The sequence below is a fragment of the Anguilla rostrata genome, chromosome 17 (genome assembly GCF_018555375.3).
Source record: "Anguilla rostrata isolate EN2019 chromosome 17, ASM1855537v3, whole genome shotgun sequence".
NCBI classification, from domain to species: domain Eukaryota; kingdom Metazoa; phylum Chordata; class Actinopteri; order Anguilliformes; family Anguillidae; genus Anguilla; species Anguilla rostrata.
The window spans coordinates 27,827,783-27,845,091 of NC_057949.1; the positions used below are offsets into that span (position 1 = coordinate 27,827,783).

Here is a 17,309-nt window from a genome sequence, read left to right on the forward strand (position 1 = left end):
TTTCCGCTATTTGGATGTTTAAGATTAAAATGTTAGATATGCCCAGCACAATGGCAGTACTCGATCTGCATTGGAATTCCCTCGACAGTAGCCTATTTTTCAAAAGCTTCCTGCTTCCCGCTCGGCCAATCAGAGCATTGAAAGTGGGCGGGACTGCACAGGTGTGAAACGCTTGATATCTAAAGCGGGTTGGAAGTTGTTACTGTACTAAAGACTCGCTTGCTCCCGGAACAAAGGTAAGTATAAAGAAAATTTATGGTCCGATTCTGTTGCTGCTGTAGTGAGCATCGAACTTCTTCGACCTGTTCTTTATTTTTATTAACGGTGTGTATACATAATGACAAAAGAAAACAATATTCCCGTTGTTACTGTGCTTTTAGTGTTATCGTGATTTGTTGGACGTGAATATTTCTGTTGTTTAAAAGAATTCGGATCTATATAAACGTCAGACCGTCAATAAAATACAAAATCTACGTGATTTAATGTATTTAGTAATTTTAAAAAATGCAAATATTTTTGTAAAAATTGTATTCAGTTTTGGTACGTGGCCGCATCTTGTGCATTGTTGACATATTTAAATATTTAACTTTTTCTTCCAAATGTGATGAATGCACATGCATACGCACGTGTAACCGCAAAACGCGCAAGATGGATAATGCATTTGATACTGGAGGTGACAAAAAGTTAACAATCAAATTAAAAAATATATGTATGTCGTTGTTAATGACGCACAAGTCAATGTGGGTGTTGTTACTTGTTTTTCCGCGTGTTTGCCGCGTAATGTCATTGTTTGCTTTCTTCCTCAACTTGATGAAAGCTGTTATTTATTTATTTATTTAATCGACAGAAAGGCAAACGGCCATTCTTTCTCGGCCTCTCCCAGGATTAAAGCAAACAATGGCGGCGAATGTCATGTTATGGATTCACAGCCCTCTGCAATAGTTTTGCAAACTCTTCCTGTCTTCCCGTCTCCATAAGCATAAGCATTCATATTCACATTTGCCTTTTGTCTCGTAGTTTATATCAGGGACTTCCAAACTAGTGACTGGGGTGCGCCCATGGAGTCTTCAACGGTGATGAGGGGGGTCTTCAAAAAAGAAAAAGAAAAATATTTTGTTTACATTATCCACGTTTTACACAACTTACATATGTAGAACAGAGGATAACATATAAAGATACATAAGAATGCATTACTACCTGGATTACACATCCTTGTACTATATATATATATATATATATATATATATATATATATATATATATATATATATATATATATATAATGGTTACATATTTTCTGTAGACTTTCAAACAGCTACCTGTTTTATGTAGAGCCATAATACAGTTACAGAATCAAGGACTGTTGTTTTCTTTCAAAGTGCGTTGTTTTGTTTTCTCCGCTTTAAAAAAAATCACTGAAAGGTGCTGAAGGCTAATCGCAGTAAGCTTTTCCCGTAATCATAATAAAAAGGCCGCACAACGAGGAAGGAATGCCGCGCGACAGGTTGGGAGATGGCCCGTTGCCCAGACATTAGACGTCATTCCCGTTAAAATCTGCTGCTAAACTCAGAAACGGGAACGGAACTCCGACATGACAGTGCACGCGGTTAGGAGCGTGAGTAGAACAGTGCACACGTGTGAGACATCAGGCTCTGGCGAGTGACATGAAAGAGTCTTGCTAACCACTTGCTAACACCTCAGTGGTGTATCAATGCTCACCTCAGTTTAACCCATCCCTAATGGACAAGCACAACGCTCAGGCTGGCTGTAATAGATTCTAGAAAATTATTGGGGGAGGGACATCTTCTCCAGGGGGTGTCTTTGCCTGTCTAGCCCTACAGATATTGGAGCACCGATTTGATGCATGCTCAAAAAAAGCTGTATTATATAATTTCCCTGAATGTCTTCTCTCTTGTGGATATGGATGTATTGTCCATTATTGTCCATTCAGACAGGAGGTGGCTATTTATATACGTATGTGCGCCAGGACTATAGACCTGATACTGCCTTGAACGTCCCTCTTGCTGAGTTTTGGGCTGGCAAGAAGACCTTCATCGCATTACAGGTGCAGTCCGTTTGATCCTTGGACGAGGGTGACGAGGTGTCGCCTTGGCAAAGAAAACTGTCAAGCCATACATTTAGCATTACTGAATTCCTTCTGTATATATTCTGACAGTGTTGTTATCAGTCAGTTAAAGTGATGCTTATGAAGGCCATGAACAAGGGGTTCTATTCAAGGATCCGGTGTGAGTGCTGAATGTGGTTCAGAGTCCACAAGGACCGTGAGTCATAAGAGACAGCCAGAAGGGCATTGAGCAGACGTAGGGTTGGGTGGATCTCATCCCTCCAAAATTAAGGATGGTGGCACGGGACAGTCCCAGAGCACGGGGCAAAACAAAATAAGGTCCTGTGTGCATGTTTGCGTATGTTTTTTTTTTTTTTTGCTCGCAAGATACTCATATATACTCTTGTCTACAGGTGGCGAAGGCCCGCCATGTTGGTGAAACATGGCCAGCTTTACGATCAGGCGTCGCCCTAGCTTAGTGCCAAACATCGCGTCCACAGGTAACCCCCATCTCACTGATCTGGGATCAGCTCGCTTTAGGCAAGGGTGACCCCAGTTTGGGGGAACCCTGGTGGTTATGCGCATGATGCAGACGATATGCCAGATCTGATAACTATAGCCCATGTCTCCATCAGAAGAGGATTCATCTCCACCAGCAAGCCTCGACATCTACCACAGCGCCCTGCCCTTTCTCCAGGAGCTGGAATGCCGAGATCCCATCTCCTTACAAGGCAAAGGTACACGCCCATTATGACATCACCCCTCCTCCTCACACCATAGAGATACACGCGCGTTGTGTCATTGACCAATTTGTACAGAGACTCTGTCACCAAGACGCGTTACTGTGGAAACAGAAAGGAAAATTACACAAAAACCAGGCCTGAATCCCTAGTGTTGTGGAAAGCCGGAGCTGTGTGTGCAGTGTCTGTGGTGTTCAGTGTGTGCAGTGTCTGCGGTGCTCAGTGTGTGCAGTGTCTGAGGTGTTCAGTGTGTACAGTGTCTGCAGTGTTCAGTGTTGTGGAAAGCCGGAGCTGTGTGTGCAGTGTCTGTGGTGTTTAGTGTGTGCAGTGTCTGTGGTGTTCAGTGTGTGCAGTGTCTGTGGTGTTCAGTGTGTGCAGTGTCTGTGGTGTTCAGTGTGTACAGTGTTTGTGGCGTTCAGTGTGTACAGTGTTTGTGGTGCTCAGTGTGTGCAGTGTCTGTGGTGTTCAGTGTGTGCAGTGTCTGAGGTGTTCAGTGTGTACAGTGTTTGTGGTGCTCAGTGTGTGCAGTGTCTGTGGTGCTCAGTGTGTGCAGGGTCTGTGGTGTTCAGTGTGTGCAGTGTCTGTGGTGTTCAGTGTGTGCAGTGTCTGTGGTGTTCAGTGTGTACAGGGTCTGCGATGTTGTTGAATGGCTGCAATGTCTTTTTTTAAGGGATGCTGAGATGGACTTTCCACAAAAATCTGGAGAAAGATCCATCCAAGGCCACTGAGTTGGCAGACGAACTAGTGCAGGACCTGGAGAAGGTATGTCGCCAGTACTCGCAAAGGCACTAATCTCTGTCTCAGAAATGTCAATTACATGCATATTAATATGAACAATTACAACTTCATATTACTTTACAGCCTTTGTCCAATCTAACATCCTAGTTCAGAGGTGTGAAACACCAGTTCTGGAGGTCCATGTGGACACTTTAAGCAGCATCTTAAATGAACTATTCACGTGCGAAAACACACCAAAAACCTGCAGACACTGCAGCTCTCCAGAACTTGACTCTGAATATTCTCTCTTTTTTGGCTGGACCGCAACAGCAGGGCCAGCCCTACAAACGCGAATGTCTGTGACTGAGTGACTGAGTGAGTGATGAAGTTACACCATTGGTCGGCCGAGTTATGAAGTTACACCATTGGTTCGGCCGGATCACGTGTGTTAGGTCCAGCCACATGCTAGGTTTTGACCTGGTCTTGTTTCTTCTGGCATTCTTCTTACCTCTAACATTAGTCTTATTGTTGTGAAGTTTCTCCTCCTGCCGCAGGGGGTCAATAATGGTATGAATGTTTGTTGCGGCTCTGTCATGACTGATATTTCTCTTCTTGTCACAGATCCAGACGGCGGGCGAAAAGGCCTGCACCATACCGCTGCTCCTGACGCTCATCTATGTCATTTTTCAGGTGGGGTTTTTTTTCACGGGTTTTATGTTCGGGAAGCTCTCTATCAGGAAGTCATGCATTCGCTTGGAATGCCTTATTTTTCGGACGCTTATGAACTCCACTACCCGTACTTATCGTCGTCTGCTCAGAAATTCGCCGTCAGTTCCTGCTTCCTCCAGCGCTGTGATTTTGGCCTGTAATCACATTCCTTATTAGACAATGCTTAATAATCCTTTTTTTAAACTCCCACAAGTTTGTGAACAAACAAATAAATCATAAACAAATAAAACGGGCAGAGACACGGACTTGCCTGTGATCACAGATGTCACTGTCCTGCTGCTTGATCAGATCCTTTACCTTTTCTTTACATGCATCAGCTGCCTGTGGGTTGTGGCAAGCTCTTCTGCCCAATCTGTCAACTCATAGACGACGTCTGTCTGCTGCACAAAGTGCTCTTGTGCCCTGCTGGCGGATGGTTCCCCCTTGTTGTTGGTCTCTGTACAACAAGAGCATAGTTGATGCTTTTTTAATTTAAAATCCTTGTAGATGGCATGCTTTAGAAAAAGAAGTTCAGATTTTTTTAAAGCATGTAACCCACAAGAATAATTTTGTGACATATATTCTGTGAATTAAAAAAAAATTGGCTCTAAAAAGGTGATATGGAACTGAATTTTTACTTATTGTTTTTAACAGATGCTGTATGTTGACTAGTAGTTCATTGTTGTTACATTACATTACAGGCATTTAGCAGACGCTCTTACCCAGAGCAACTTACATGGCATTTACATTGCATCCATTTATACAGCTGGATATATACTGAAGCAATGCTGGTTAAGTACCTTGCTCAAGGGTTACAACGGCAGTGTCTTACCTGGGATTCGAACCTGCAACCTTTAGGTTACAAGACCCATTATACTACACTATCCTTACCCATTATACTACACTGCCGCCCTATTCCAGACCACTCACACACGCACCTTTAGGTTACAGGTTTGATGTAACCTTTTGGTTACAAGACCAACTCCTTACCCATTATATTACCCTGCCACCGCCCTGTGCCGCCTATTGTGAGGTTGTTTTCTTAACTTCTTAAATTCTTTTTTTTTTCCACGTTGCAGTCGGTGTACCTTCCAGCGGACCTGTGTGAGAGGGCGTACGCAGCCTGCAAAAGCCTCCTGAAGCTGCCGAATCCCTACTGCAGCGTGGGCCTGGCCTGCGTCCGGCACATACAGACGGAGAGGTCCAAACCCGGTACTGCGCCCTGCCTTTTCACCCCTCCAAACGTGTTGTATTCCTCCGACTTCATGGCAACAAAAAAAACCTGGACTACTTACTACTTGTGGTGCAAAATCCATAGTTCCGCTCGGGGAAGGTGTACGGCAATGCATATTTGTGCGTTTCATTGTTCCTCTGCGTTGAGGAAGTCCTTCAGGAAATCTACATTTGTTCTGAGTTTAATTCCTAGTCCGGGAAAGGAACTGAATGTGTGTTTATTTATGGATTAATTAATGTGCTCCGTGTTTCTCTGCATTTGAGGCAATTTCTGTGCTCATAATGAACTCATAATGGATAAGGTTCAGACCTGGGTCAAATACGTATTTGTTTTGGATTCAAATACTTTTTCTGCGCTCTATTGATCTTGCCTGGTGTAATTGAGCCTGCCAATATGACCAGAAGGCGGGGTTTGCACTTTCTGAGAGTATTTAATTGGTTCCAATACACCAGACAAGATCAATAAAGCGTAGAAAAGTATTTGAATCCAAGACAAATATGTATTTGACCCAGGTCTGATAAGGTCAGGACACGGTTAGCACACTGAGTTGAGATTCTGTTTTCAGTACAGGCCCATGAGGACGTATGACAGGTGTATTAGATTGTTTAGTTTTGCTCACCTGTTGTAAATCTGCTTCCGTTGAAGGTGCTCTGTACCAGCGGACTGTGATCGCCGAACAGAATCTGTGGAGTAAATTCCAGGAAATGTGAGTGAATGGCAAGAATCTTTCTCAATAATTCATCCACAAAGTAATTATCTGTAAGCAAGTTAATCTGGGGAAGTCTGAAGGGCTGTATTTCTACGCTTTGAACATTCAAACAAATAATTTCCCTGGGTTTTCTTCATCCGTTCAGAAAGCTACTCCAGGTACTCTTTACAATTATTCTCTGTTGTTGGGTGGGATCTTGTATTGCCAGGATGCTGTCCATGGACTTGTTTGAACCAATCAAAAGCGAGGTCTTTGATTGTTCACTGGTAGCATGTGATAGCTCCACCTATTTTGTGGTTTGTGAAGCCTCACGCAAAGATTATTATAGTCTATTACAGAACACTGTGTGGAGACTGTAGTCCCCACGCAGGTCCACAGCATATGGACCAGCAGGGTTCCACCTGACTGGTCCATATGCCATCTGACCTCTGGCTCCCCCTGCAGGGTGTTCGTGTTCGCCGACGCGGCCGTGTTCTCTGGCCCCCTGGGAAATGCGGTCCAGAGTCACCTGGAGGCGGCAGGGTTCCGGCAGCCCTCGGTCACGCACATGCGCGCGGTGCTGCAGCACACCCTGCAGGCCGCGCTGGGCAACTGCTGCCACGGCAACGCGCTGGCCCGCGCTCTGAAGGTCAGTGAAGGTCACGCCGTGCCACAGGGAGAAGGAAAAATAAATAAATGAAAAAAACAGAGAAAACATTCCGGAACCCCCTTGCCCTAATACCATGCCATGTCAGGATCCACACGTGGATTGGGGGGGTGGGGGTTGAGGACAGACACGAAACGTAAAAATTTTTTTTTTATTTATTTATTTTTTTTAAATCACGGGGTCACAGAGAGTTCATTGTGACCTCATAAAGGATATAGGGTCCCCCTTCTCTGAGTGACACTGCTCATAGACGACATGCCATTCTGAGCCTGCTGCTCTCTGTGCTCGGGCAGCAGACAGAGGCTGAGATGAACGCGGCAAACGTGTCCGCTCGTCTGCAGGGCCGGACGATGGGGGGGGTCGCGCTCTTCTCAAGCCCTCCAGGCCGTTTAATTTCCCTCTGTTTGCCGCTCCCGTGTGACAGGACATGGGCCGCTCCATTGAGACCTACTTCCAGGAAGTGGTGCGAATCGTGGAGCAGAATGCAGAGGAAGCGAGGGACGGGGACCGGGACCGGGACCGGGACGGGGACAAGGCCAGAGGATACAGAGACAGGCTGCAGCGACTTTACCACCAGATCATGTCTGCCACACACGAAGGTGCCTGTGCCAATGGTAACTGCCAAAAAAGAGGGAGAGAGGATGCCATTTGGATGATTAAATTCACCAGCATGCTCCCACAAACACATGTGCACAGTACTTGCACATATGGGGAACATGATGTGTAGTTAAAAAAAAAAGAAAACTCACTTAATGTCATAGGATATTTTGTGTACACAATAATAGCAATAATGGATTGCATTTTCTTAGCGTATTAATATCTTAGGATGCTGAAGTGCATGTGCGGTGAATGGGGAAAGCGCACGCCAGTGCAGTGTATATATTTTATATATATGTGAGGAGCGAGGGACCATTGATATTCTGTTGCTGATCCTCCTGCACCTGTCCAGGTGAGCCGTCTCTGTGTGACACGCCTCTCCCCCCCCCCAACATTCGGTATCACCTCTGGCAGGAGGAAGACGAGGAGCCCTGTGAGTCCACTTTTTTAAACATATTTTGAAAAGATATTTTAGTGAAAAGCAGATATTCAACTGTACCAGTGGGCGTATAGAAACCAGCCAAGGAGACCATGCTGGGGATATGTTTGAACCCTGCGTACACTTTTAAACAAACACATGCACACGGATGTGCAGGTGTACAGAAGCACACACAAACACACACACACACACTGTAGCACACAGAGAAGCACACATACGCTTGCGCACGCACTCTATTGCTATTGCCAGGGCTGCTGATTGGAACTAGTGCCGTACCCACTGTAAATATCAAACGAATGACGTGACCGAAAAAAATGCAATGCAACAACCATCATGCTGTGTCGCCTCCCCCCCCCCCCCCAATCCCCCACCCCAACACCGCACCTCTCCACACGCCAGGGGTGCAGGTGGAGAAGTGGGTCCAGCGGAGGTCAGTGGAGGGGCCCCTGGAGGCGTGCTGGGCCCCCCGAGTCTCCCGGGACAGCGGCATAGAGAGGGACCTGCTGGAGAACGAGGCCTCGGAAGCGTCGCCGGGGGCGACCAAGGAGGACCAGCAGCAGCAGCAGCAGCAGCAGCAGCAGCAGCAGCAGGGGAGGAGGGAGCCCCAGGCGCCCCCCGACGGCAGCGTCGGTGAGCGAAGGCTGGTCCGGAAGCCTCATACGAAGAAGAAGAAGCCCGTCAGGTCATCCAGCCTGGCCGACCCCACGAACGGGAGCGCTCTGTGCCAGTACACCGCCTGTGTGGTGGTGATGGGGGACGACCGGGCCCTGGGGAGGCTGGCTAAGGCCTATCATGGCCTCAGGTACAACATATACCCTTACCACATGTCTGCCCACGCATAGCTATACTGTAATATCCACACCCCTTCTGGGGAAACAAACAACTATATATATATATATATATATATATATATATGCGTACAGTGATGAAAAGTGCACTGCATATATTTGGTACATATGCTGTAAAATGTATACATACTGTACATGTAAAGGTATTGCATGCTTTATGCAGTTGCATGGCTTAGTAGCAACAATTTACTAATGATAAATGTACTCTACGTTCAGGCTGTCTACTGCATATTGCCACAGTATCTATGTCTGTCAGACATCTCAACCTGCAAATGTATATGAAAGGAAAACTCCCACCAGTCTTCCTGATAGCAGACTACCATTAAAGGATTCTGTAATGGAAATGTGATGCCTGTGCATGTGTGATATACTACAACAGCATATATACCTCATGCAACAATATACAATATATTGGTATTCTTGTTTTATTATTTATTGTGACAATGGAAGAATGTTCTTATCATATTTTTTACATTTAACTACACATACGAAGTATATGGAGACATCACACTGATTAATTTGTCAAATAAATACTGTTACCTGAAATTTACAATGTATTCATTTGTATTGAGAAAGATATTGAATATAGAGAAATGTATTAAAAATATACCAATTAGTTCAGTTGGATGTCAGTTAGATGTATCTGAAGTATATATTACAGTATATAGGCAATATAAGGTAATATATTTTTTGCTGTGGAAGGGGAATCGCCTATATATTTTGAATATATTTAAAGCTTTTGGATCATGTTGGGGAAAAAAAAATGTTTGAATGAATTAAACCCGTTCTGAAATTCTTCCGAAAGTTGTGAGCGTTTGACACACTGTGAGTTTTCATGTGCAGGGCAGGCGGGTCCAGATTTTTTTCTCTCAATAACAGAGTGAACCTGGAGATATATTACATTCCAGTCACCGACCAGCATACCACAACCTCATCTGCAATGGTGAGCACACTCCCTCGTATTCCAGAATAGGTGACTAAGCATAAACAAGTTAAAAACCATTAAATGAAAATGAAAATTATTTGTTGATTTACGGTGTGCTCTTCTAGTTACCCACAACAGTTGCTTGGAAGAGCACATAACAGCATTCACTATGTTGAAAAAAGAAAGAGAAATTAAAAATTGCTCAAAATAATTACAGTTCTTTTTTATTTGTATAACAACCAAAAATCTGCACTCATTATTATTGGCTAAGACCAGGGCTGCCCAACCCTGTTCCTGGAGATTTATCGTCCTGTAGGTTTTCATTTCAACTCTAGTTTGGCACACCAGATTCTAATAATTAGCAGAATGTTGAATGAGATGTGCTCTGTTAGGGTTGGAGTGAAAAACCTACAGGATGGTAGATCTCTAACTGTTGAGTGAGGTGCGCTGTGTTAGGGTTGGAGTGAATACCTACAGGATGGTAGATCTCTAGCTGTTTAGTGAGGTGTGCTGTGTTAGGGTTGAAGTGAAAACCTACAGGACGGTAGATCTCCAGGAACAGGGTTGGGCAGCCCTGAACTTCATAATAATGAGGTGCAACAGAAGGAAAAAAAACGGTGTACTGCAGACCCTGCCTCCTCTGGGACTGTAATAAACTCTACATTCGTTTTAATATTCATGTCCTTGTCATTGCCAACTTTCGGCCTAGTTATTTTGTCGTGTGATCTTTTCACAGGAAAGTACTCCACCGGTGCAGAGCTACCTGGACCTCGCGTCTCACCTGGGACGGGTTGATCCGTGGTACGAGTGCAACATCAACAGCCTGGCACATTGGATCCCCACGCTGGTGGAATCAGTGAGCACTTTAGAAATCACCTTTATTTATTTTCTCGTCTGGATCTCATGGTTTATATAAGAGGGTTCGGACAGACCGATGCGTTCACGCTCTGGTGCCAATCCATAACTAAGGCGGCTCCATGTGTTTAAATGGTGAGTTTTACTTCACCATATATCACAGTCTGTGTGAACTCTCTTCTATTAACCGTGGTGAGTCTGTCACATAGAAAGATGAGGAGATGCATAGATACGGAAAGACTCTCTGCATTCTGGGCCCGGTTTGAGAATCAGTTAGCCATCAGATCTGTTTTCGTATGGAACCTTTCACAGAACTGTCTGGTTCATTCTTGGAATACTTTAGTTGAAAGTAACAGATGATATCTTGGTCCAACCAAGACAGCCATGCTCCAGAGAATTTCTGTTTATGGACACCATATTTAAATTGAAAGAGGGGTATATTAATGATAACAATACTATTTATGATGATTATGTCTATTGAGTTTGATCGTCTTTTAGAGGCGCATGGAGTAGTTTTTTTTTCTAGTTTGTTTTAAGTTTTTACATCTGTTAAATATACACTGTGAATCTCCACAGTCTGATTGGTATTATACAAGATAAATATTGATTAAAAGGTTGATTGAATAATTAATTAATTGGGTGGCTGGATGATTTGTTGATTAGCTGATTGATGAGTTGATGTCGCTAGAGTGGTGGATGAGGAGGTGAATACAGCAGAGAGGGTCTCATTGTGGAGGGGTACGCATCTCCAGAATGGTTCACGGGAGGTGTACAACCCCTTGTGTCTCTGTTAGGGGCGACATAGCTCAGGAGGTAAGACCGATTGTCTGGCAGTCGGAGGGTTGCTGGTTCAAACCCCGCCCTGGGCGTGTCGAAGTGTCCTTGAGCAAGACACCTAACCCCTAACCCCTAACTGCTCTGGCGAATGAGAGGCATCAATTGTAAAGCGCTTTGGATAAAAGCGCTATATAAATGCAGTCCATTTACCATTTACCATTTACAGGCAAACGCCAGAAGCTCATCGGATCCCAACCCCTTCTTGCTGGACGTCCTCTCCTACTACAAGCGCACAGCGTGGCAGCCCATCCACTTCACCATCTACTCTGTCAAGGTGAGCAGATGAGCAGTGATGACCCTCCAGCAGTGGAGTTTTGACATGCCTAGTCTCGAGAGTATGCAATGTTGTGTCACGCCTGAATGTGGAACAGCTCAACAACATCACCTGGCAAGCTGCTCCGCATCATTCTGAGCGGCACGTTAGCATGTTAGCAAATGCCCGAGTCTCCAAGCAGACTTCTCAGAATGATTCTCTACGCCAGGGTTCACCAACCCTGGTCCTGGAGAGCCACGGAGGTTGCGCTGATTTTTATTTCCACGCTAAAATCAGTTAACAATTTTGACATCAATTGATCTAATAATTGATCAATTGAAGCGAAAAGGAAAAAAGCAGCAGATTCTGCAACTCTCCGGGTCCAGGGTTGGCCACCCCTGGTTTCCATGGTTATTTTTGTTTTGGTTTTTTTAAAATATATTCTAGGACATATAACTGAGCAGTCAGAATCAGGAAGTGATACTCTGCAGCCTCCTCCATACGCCTGGTCTGAGGTGCTGCATTTACACTCCACCCCTAGGGGTGTGCTCTGAAACACAGATCAGTGGTTTACATCGTAGCTGTTCATGTGACATGCTCATCCGAGCATGGAATTTTTTTTTTTAAGTTTTTTTTTTTTAAACCGCACAGATCTCCTCCTCTGACCCGAACAAGAGTCTGGAGCAGGTGTTTCTCTCACACCTGGCAGTCGAGTTCGCGGAAGGTAGAAATGCCAAAGGTAGGTAACGGGCGTGGCTGTCACCGCCTGAGTCCCTTTTTTTAAAGCTGTAGTCTACTGTCCGATGCACCGTTGTGCTTTCAACTAGACTGTATTTTCTGATGCGTTTGAGTTTGTTGAAATATTATTTCTGGCTTCCCACTGCTTCCCAGGGACTAATGTTCCAGATTTCCAAAAATTATCTAAATCTGGGGTTTTATTACTTTTTTTAAATCCTCTATGAAAATTGTGAAGTTCTGTGTATGTGTTTGTAAATGGCCCTAGAAAATAATAATGTTTGTTTGTTTGTTTGTTTGGTTGATTGATTGATTGATTGATTCTCAGTATGTCAAGCAGTGCTGTTAATGTGTGCCAGTCGGGGGTGTTGATCACTGATTTATCACCTTTTATCTTTTGAATAGAATCTGTGAAGAAAGAGGCAAGCCTTCAAATATGTGGCCCAGTTGTTTCCATAACATATAAAAAGGTAGTTCTATTTAAGAAACACTTCAGATTGCATATATACCTACATTTTTTATTGCTGCTTCACTGAGCAGGTGTATAAAGCCACCTAAAAAAAAACATGTTTATGTATTAATCATTTACACTATACAACTTGTCTAGTTAAATAAGATTACGGTGTCTGGGATTTCAATGAGAAACATCTGGTTTACAATTTCTGTCCCTTAATCAGTCATATGTTACACACAAACAGACACCAGTTAATAATCAGTTAATAAATAACATACAATGCAATGCATGGCAATATGCAACGCAGACCTGGGTCAAATACGTAGTTGTTTTGGATTCAAATACTTTTCTACGCTTTACTGATCTCGTCTGGTGTATTAGAACCAATGTCATGCTCTCAGAAAAAAAAGTGCAAACCCTGCCTTCTGGTCATATTGGTATGCTCAATCACACCAGGCAAGACCAGTAGAGCGCAGAAAAGTATTTGAATTCAAAACAAATACCTGTTTGACCCAGGTGTGATGCAAAGGCACATACGGAAGGCATACGTGGGTTTTGCACAGGTATTATTTCACCTCCCTCAGCACTAGATTTTTTTTTTTCCATCAGCTTTCAGATGGACGGTCTTAAGTTGATGTTAAGTTGCGTGCCTGCCCTTCACCTGTCGCAGGTGTCTCTGAGCGGCAGGCAGGTGGACAAGGGGAAGTCCGTCCGAACGACTGGGATCCTCATCAGCGCCGTTCCGGCCAAGGACACAAAAGGTAAGACCCACAGCGAGGCGTTTCTACGCACTCCGCGTTTAACATTACATCACAGGCGTTTAGCAGACGCTCTTATCCAGAGCGACTTACATTGCATCCGTTTATACATGTACTGGAGCAATGCAGGTTAAGTGCCTTGCTCATGCCATACAACGGCAGTGTCCTAACCCAGGAGTCGAACCTGTGACCTTTTCTCGGTTGTAAACCCAGTTCCTTACCCACCGTGCTACACTGCCGCCATTTGACTGCAGATTTGGGGGCGACGTCAGGAATTACTGTATGCGGCAGGTCTGGGTTCAGTTCTATTTTCGGTTCGTTCGTTTTGGCAAATGAAGTGCGCACACTTTCTGGGCTTTCTGGTGCTCCTGTGTGATATTGTTTGTCAAACAACCAGTCGGTTATTTGACCAATGAATCATTCAGTCGGGGTATAGATATCAGCGTCCCGATAACAGAAGGGCAACCCACCTAACAACCCCCCCAGTCTGGTCAGGCTAGGTGGGTGGCCTGTAATTCTCTGCACTCTCCCTGTCTAAATAAAATTTAAAAAATGCACCAGGAGGGTAGGCTGTCCACTCTCATTTTAATTTTTTGTTAAACCTATTTTTAAAAACAGGCTATAGCCCAATTAACACCTGACTCCCATTATTGATAATTTGGTTCGGTAACAAGAAAGGCCTCTGTAGAATTCCCAAGGTTGTTATGCTGAGATTTGAAAACTCTTGCTGTAATACAGGGTCTTAGATGCGACAATGGTGAGAAAAACAATCATAGCTGCACTGTCCAAATTTGTGTTTCTCTGACTTCCTCAGACCCAGACCCTGATCAGCTTACACTACGTTTCAAGGAAACTCAAACAAAAACAAGCACGGTAAGGATGTCATGTACGACAATCTTTAAAAAAAATTGATAAAATTTATAGACATCAAATTGAGCTGACCGTGAGCTTGATGCTGCATTGTGGTGTCAACAGGAGTCTGTGATCCAGAGCCGCAACATTAAAATCAAGACTGTGGAAAACCGAACCTTCACTGTATGTTTGGACAAAGACTCTCGCAGGACATATGAAGATGTTCGGAGGTAAAAACACAAACCTCCAAAGGAGCCTTTCTAAATGAACACCACGGTAGAATTTTACTGAACTGCGGAAGGCTTGAGGAAAGGCACTGCAGCCAATGAAAATGTTTCATGACAAAGTGTTCGCAAAAATTCTATGAGCAAGAGCCACGCAATCGTTATGTCAACATGGAAATGAAATATTTTTTTGAATATATGCCAGGACAGGCATGCAGATAGGCCAGTTAAGTATTTAGTTTGATTGGCATCAATGTTTCTTGAGATCCACTGTGATCACCCTTGATGACCCACAGCCGTTTCGAAACTACTTTCTTACACAATACAGTCCAGTTGTGCCTGTGTTTGCAAACCATGAATCCTGGAATCACAAACAAGGTTTCTTTTATTCTTTGTTGTTTTTTTCCCTGTTTGCTTAGTATTTCATCATGCAGCAGTCCTCAGTGAAAATTATGGGGAGATCCTCTGATTCTGTCAGGATCCTGTTTTGCCTCTATGAGTTGTTTACAGAAACAGAACTTTTCTTAGGAAAATGAATGTTGATTATTTAACCAATCTTTTCATATAAATTCTAGCCCTGTCCACCAGATTATGCAACTGGAGACTGAAACATAGCTTCCCCCCAGATTAGTAATCTTTGGCTTTGCTGTGAGAGTTTTTATTGCATGGCCTCTGAGATTAATAATCCACTCATTTTGTTTACTTGATGTTTTCATTTTGTTGACCACAAAAAAAAAACCTGTTACACCTGTTATAGAAGTAAACAGGCCTGCCATTTTAAAATTTCACTACGAAGGTCAAAGTGAATTGCCTTGTAAATCAGGTCTAATGTGTTTTATTCCCTCTCTGCAGCATTGAAATATCTCCGTGTAGGGACCCCCGGGGCGTTCTCAACACCCACGTCGCTGAGCCCAGTTTGAGCCTGAGCAAACACATGACCAACGGCCTGTCTCTGCCAATCAACATCTTCTCCGGTATCAGCCACTGATCGACGGGCAGTGTGGACAAATCCACCCGGAGAACAGGACAATGATCAATACGGCAGCCGTACTGTGCTGATACTTCAACGGCTTTTTTAGACTCAGTAATGTGAACTGTGAATTTGAAGAGAGCCTTAAGAGTCCTTCTATTCAGAAACTAAAACCCAGGAAGTGTTTTAGTTAACTGACCAGCAATTACCGAAACCAGTCTGTGAAGACATTTGACTGGTGATTGCTCTTGAACACGTCCAGCTGAATTCCACTCCTTAAAAAAACCAATTTTTGAGGTCCCTTTGCTTGGAATCTTCTGTTATAGTTACTCTACACACCAACTAGACCTTTCCATTCTGCTACCTCTGGGCGCCTGGCCCCTCCCCTTTATGTGTGCCAGCACTTCCTGTCTGTTATCCCCGCCCACCTGTCAATGCAGACTGAAGATCCACCTGTATAGACTGCACCATGGCTCCCCTGACCCTTCTTGAAACGCTTTCTTTCTTTCTTGCTTTCGATTCGCTTCTGCCGTTTTCTTTTGTTACAATACAAATAGCCAGTTGTTAGGATAGCATTACACTTGCTGATTATAAATGGGCCTTTTTGGTGATATCCCATTTTTGTATTTCTGAGACTAACACTGAGTTTCTCCACCTCTACATCGCTCGGAATGAGAGCTTCCGCTAAGTGATCATAGTGTAACGTAATTATGTATAGCTGTTCAATGAGGATGAATGAATCAATGAATGAATGAATCATTGCCATTATATAGCACTTTTCCGAACGCTCAAAGTTCTTTACAGTGATGAGTGGGAACTCAACTCTCCCACCACCACCAATGTGTAGCCCCCACCTGGGTGATCCACGGCAGCCATTTTGTGCCAGAATGCTCCCCACACATTAGCTAAGGTGGAGAGGGAGGTAACTTTTTTTTTAGCCTATTAAATCAGGGGATGATTAGGCCGTAAGTTGAGGCTGACAGTACTGTGTAATTTTCCAGGGAACAGCATAGGCACCCTTTAAGCCAGCTTCAGTTACCCTAAATGCAAGGGTGGACAATACATCACTTCTACCGCTCTTATTTTCATATATTTTAACATCCTGTTATTTACTATATTCTATTAACCATGTATCTGTATCTGTATCTGTTCCTCTGTTTGGCCCTCTTTCATGGTGCTCCTATTTTCATGTTAATTTATTCATATACTTATGTTTTAATGTGTCCCTTAAACTGTTGTCTACATCTCGTATTATTTTATTTCTTTTTATGTGTGTAAAGAACTTTGTAACTTTGTTTTTGAAAAGTGCTATACAAATAAAGTTTATTATTATTATTATTATTATTATTATTATTATTATTATTATTAAATTTAGATTTAGAATGCCTTAGCACGATTAGCTAAATAAATGTGTACGCCAATGCTGTGACCACTTGCAGATTGGCATCCTCCCGGTTTCTCCAGGGTGATGTTTAGTAAATCATGCCTGATTATGTAGCCCCGTTACGGGAGCGTGGTCGAGTGTCCTTGTCCCGGCCTCGTTGTGTGAGGGATTGCGTGAAACTGGCCAATCAGGCCCCTGCATTATACCTGCACCAGCAGCACAAAAAGTGAATTCACCAGTTGTGTTTTTCGACCCACTGCTGTGCTGACTGGCCTGTCTGCAAACAAGATTTTAAGTGTCTCAAACAACCCGAAGTATTTCCTTAGAACATAATATATAATGACAAATAGGCATTCAGG

The 17,309-nt window shown here is 43.7% G+C and overlaps 1 protein-coding gene across 3 annotated transcripts; it reads left to right on the forward strand.

Annotated features, from left to right (window-relative positions):
* The first annotated feature begins 98 nt into the window (after window positions 1-98).
* LOC135243408 (phosphoinositide 3-kinase regulatory subunit 6-like) lies at window positions 99-16,904 on the forward strand. 3 transcript variants are annotated; one of them, XM_064315209.1, is made up of 20 exons: window positions 99-236; window positions 2,479-2,565; window positions 2,701-2,802; window positions 3,476-3,567; window positions 4,144-4,212; window positions 5,310-5,442; window positions 6,110-6,170; window positions 6,618-6,801; window positions 7,244-7,418; window positions 7,769-7,849; window positions 8,255-8,657; window positions 9,547-9,646; window positions 10,365-10,484; window positions 11,487-11,594; window positions 12,225-12,312; window positions 12,714-12,778; window positions 13,433-13,523; window positions 14,335-14,393; window positions 14,496-14,602; window positions 15,449-16,904. In XM_064315209.1, the coding sequence occupies exons 2-20, from the start codon at window positions 2,508-2,510 to the stop codon at window positions 15,582-15,584; spliced, it is 2,232 nt and encodes a 743-aa protein (XP_064171279.1). In that variant the 5' UTR covers window positions 99-236; window positions 2,479-2,507; the 3' UTR covers window positions 15,585-16,904. The 3 variants fall into 3 exon arrangements, with proteins under 3 accessions (XP_064171279.1, XP_064171276.1, XP_064171277.1); XM_064315206.1 differs by having other exon boundaries at window positions 102-236; window positions 7,244-7,433; XM_064315207.1 differs by having other exon boundaries at window positions 194-324; window positions 7,244-7,433.
* Window positions 16,905-17,309: the final 405 nt, after the last annotated feature.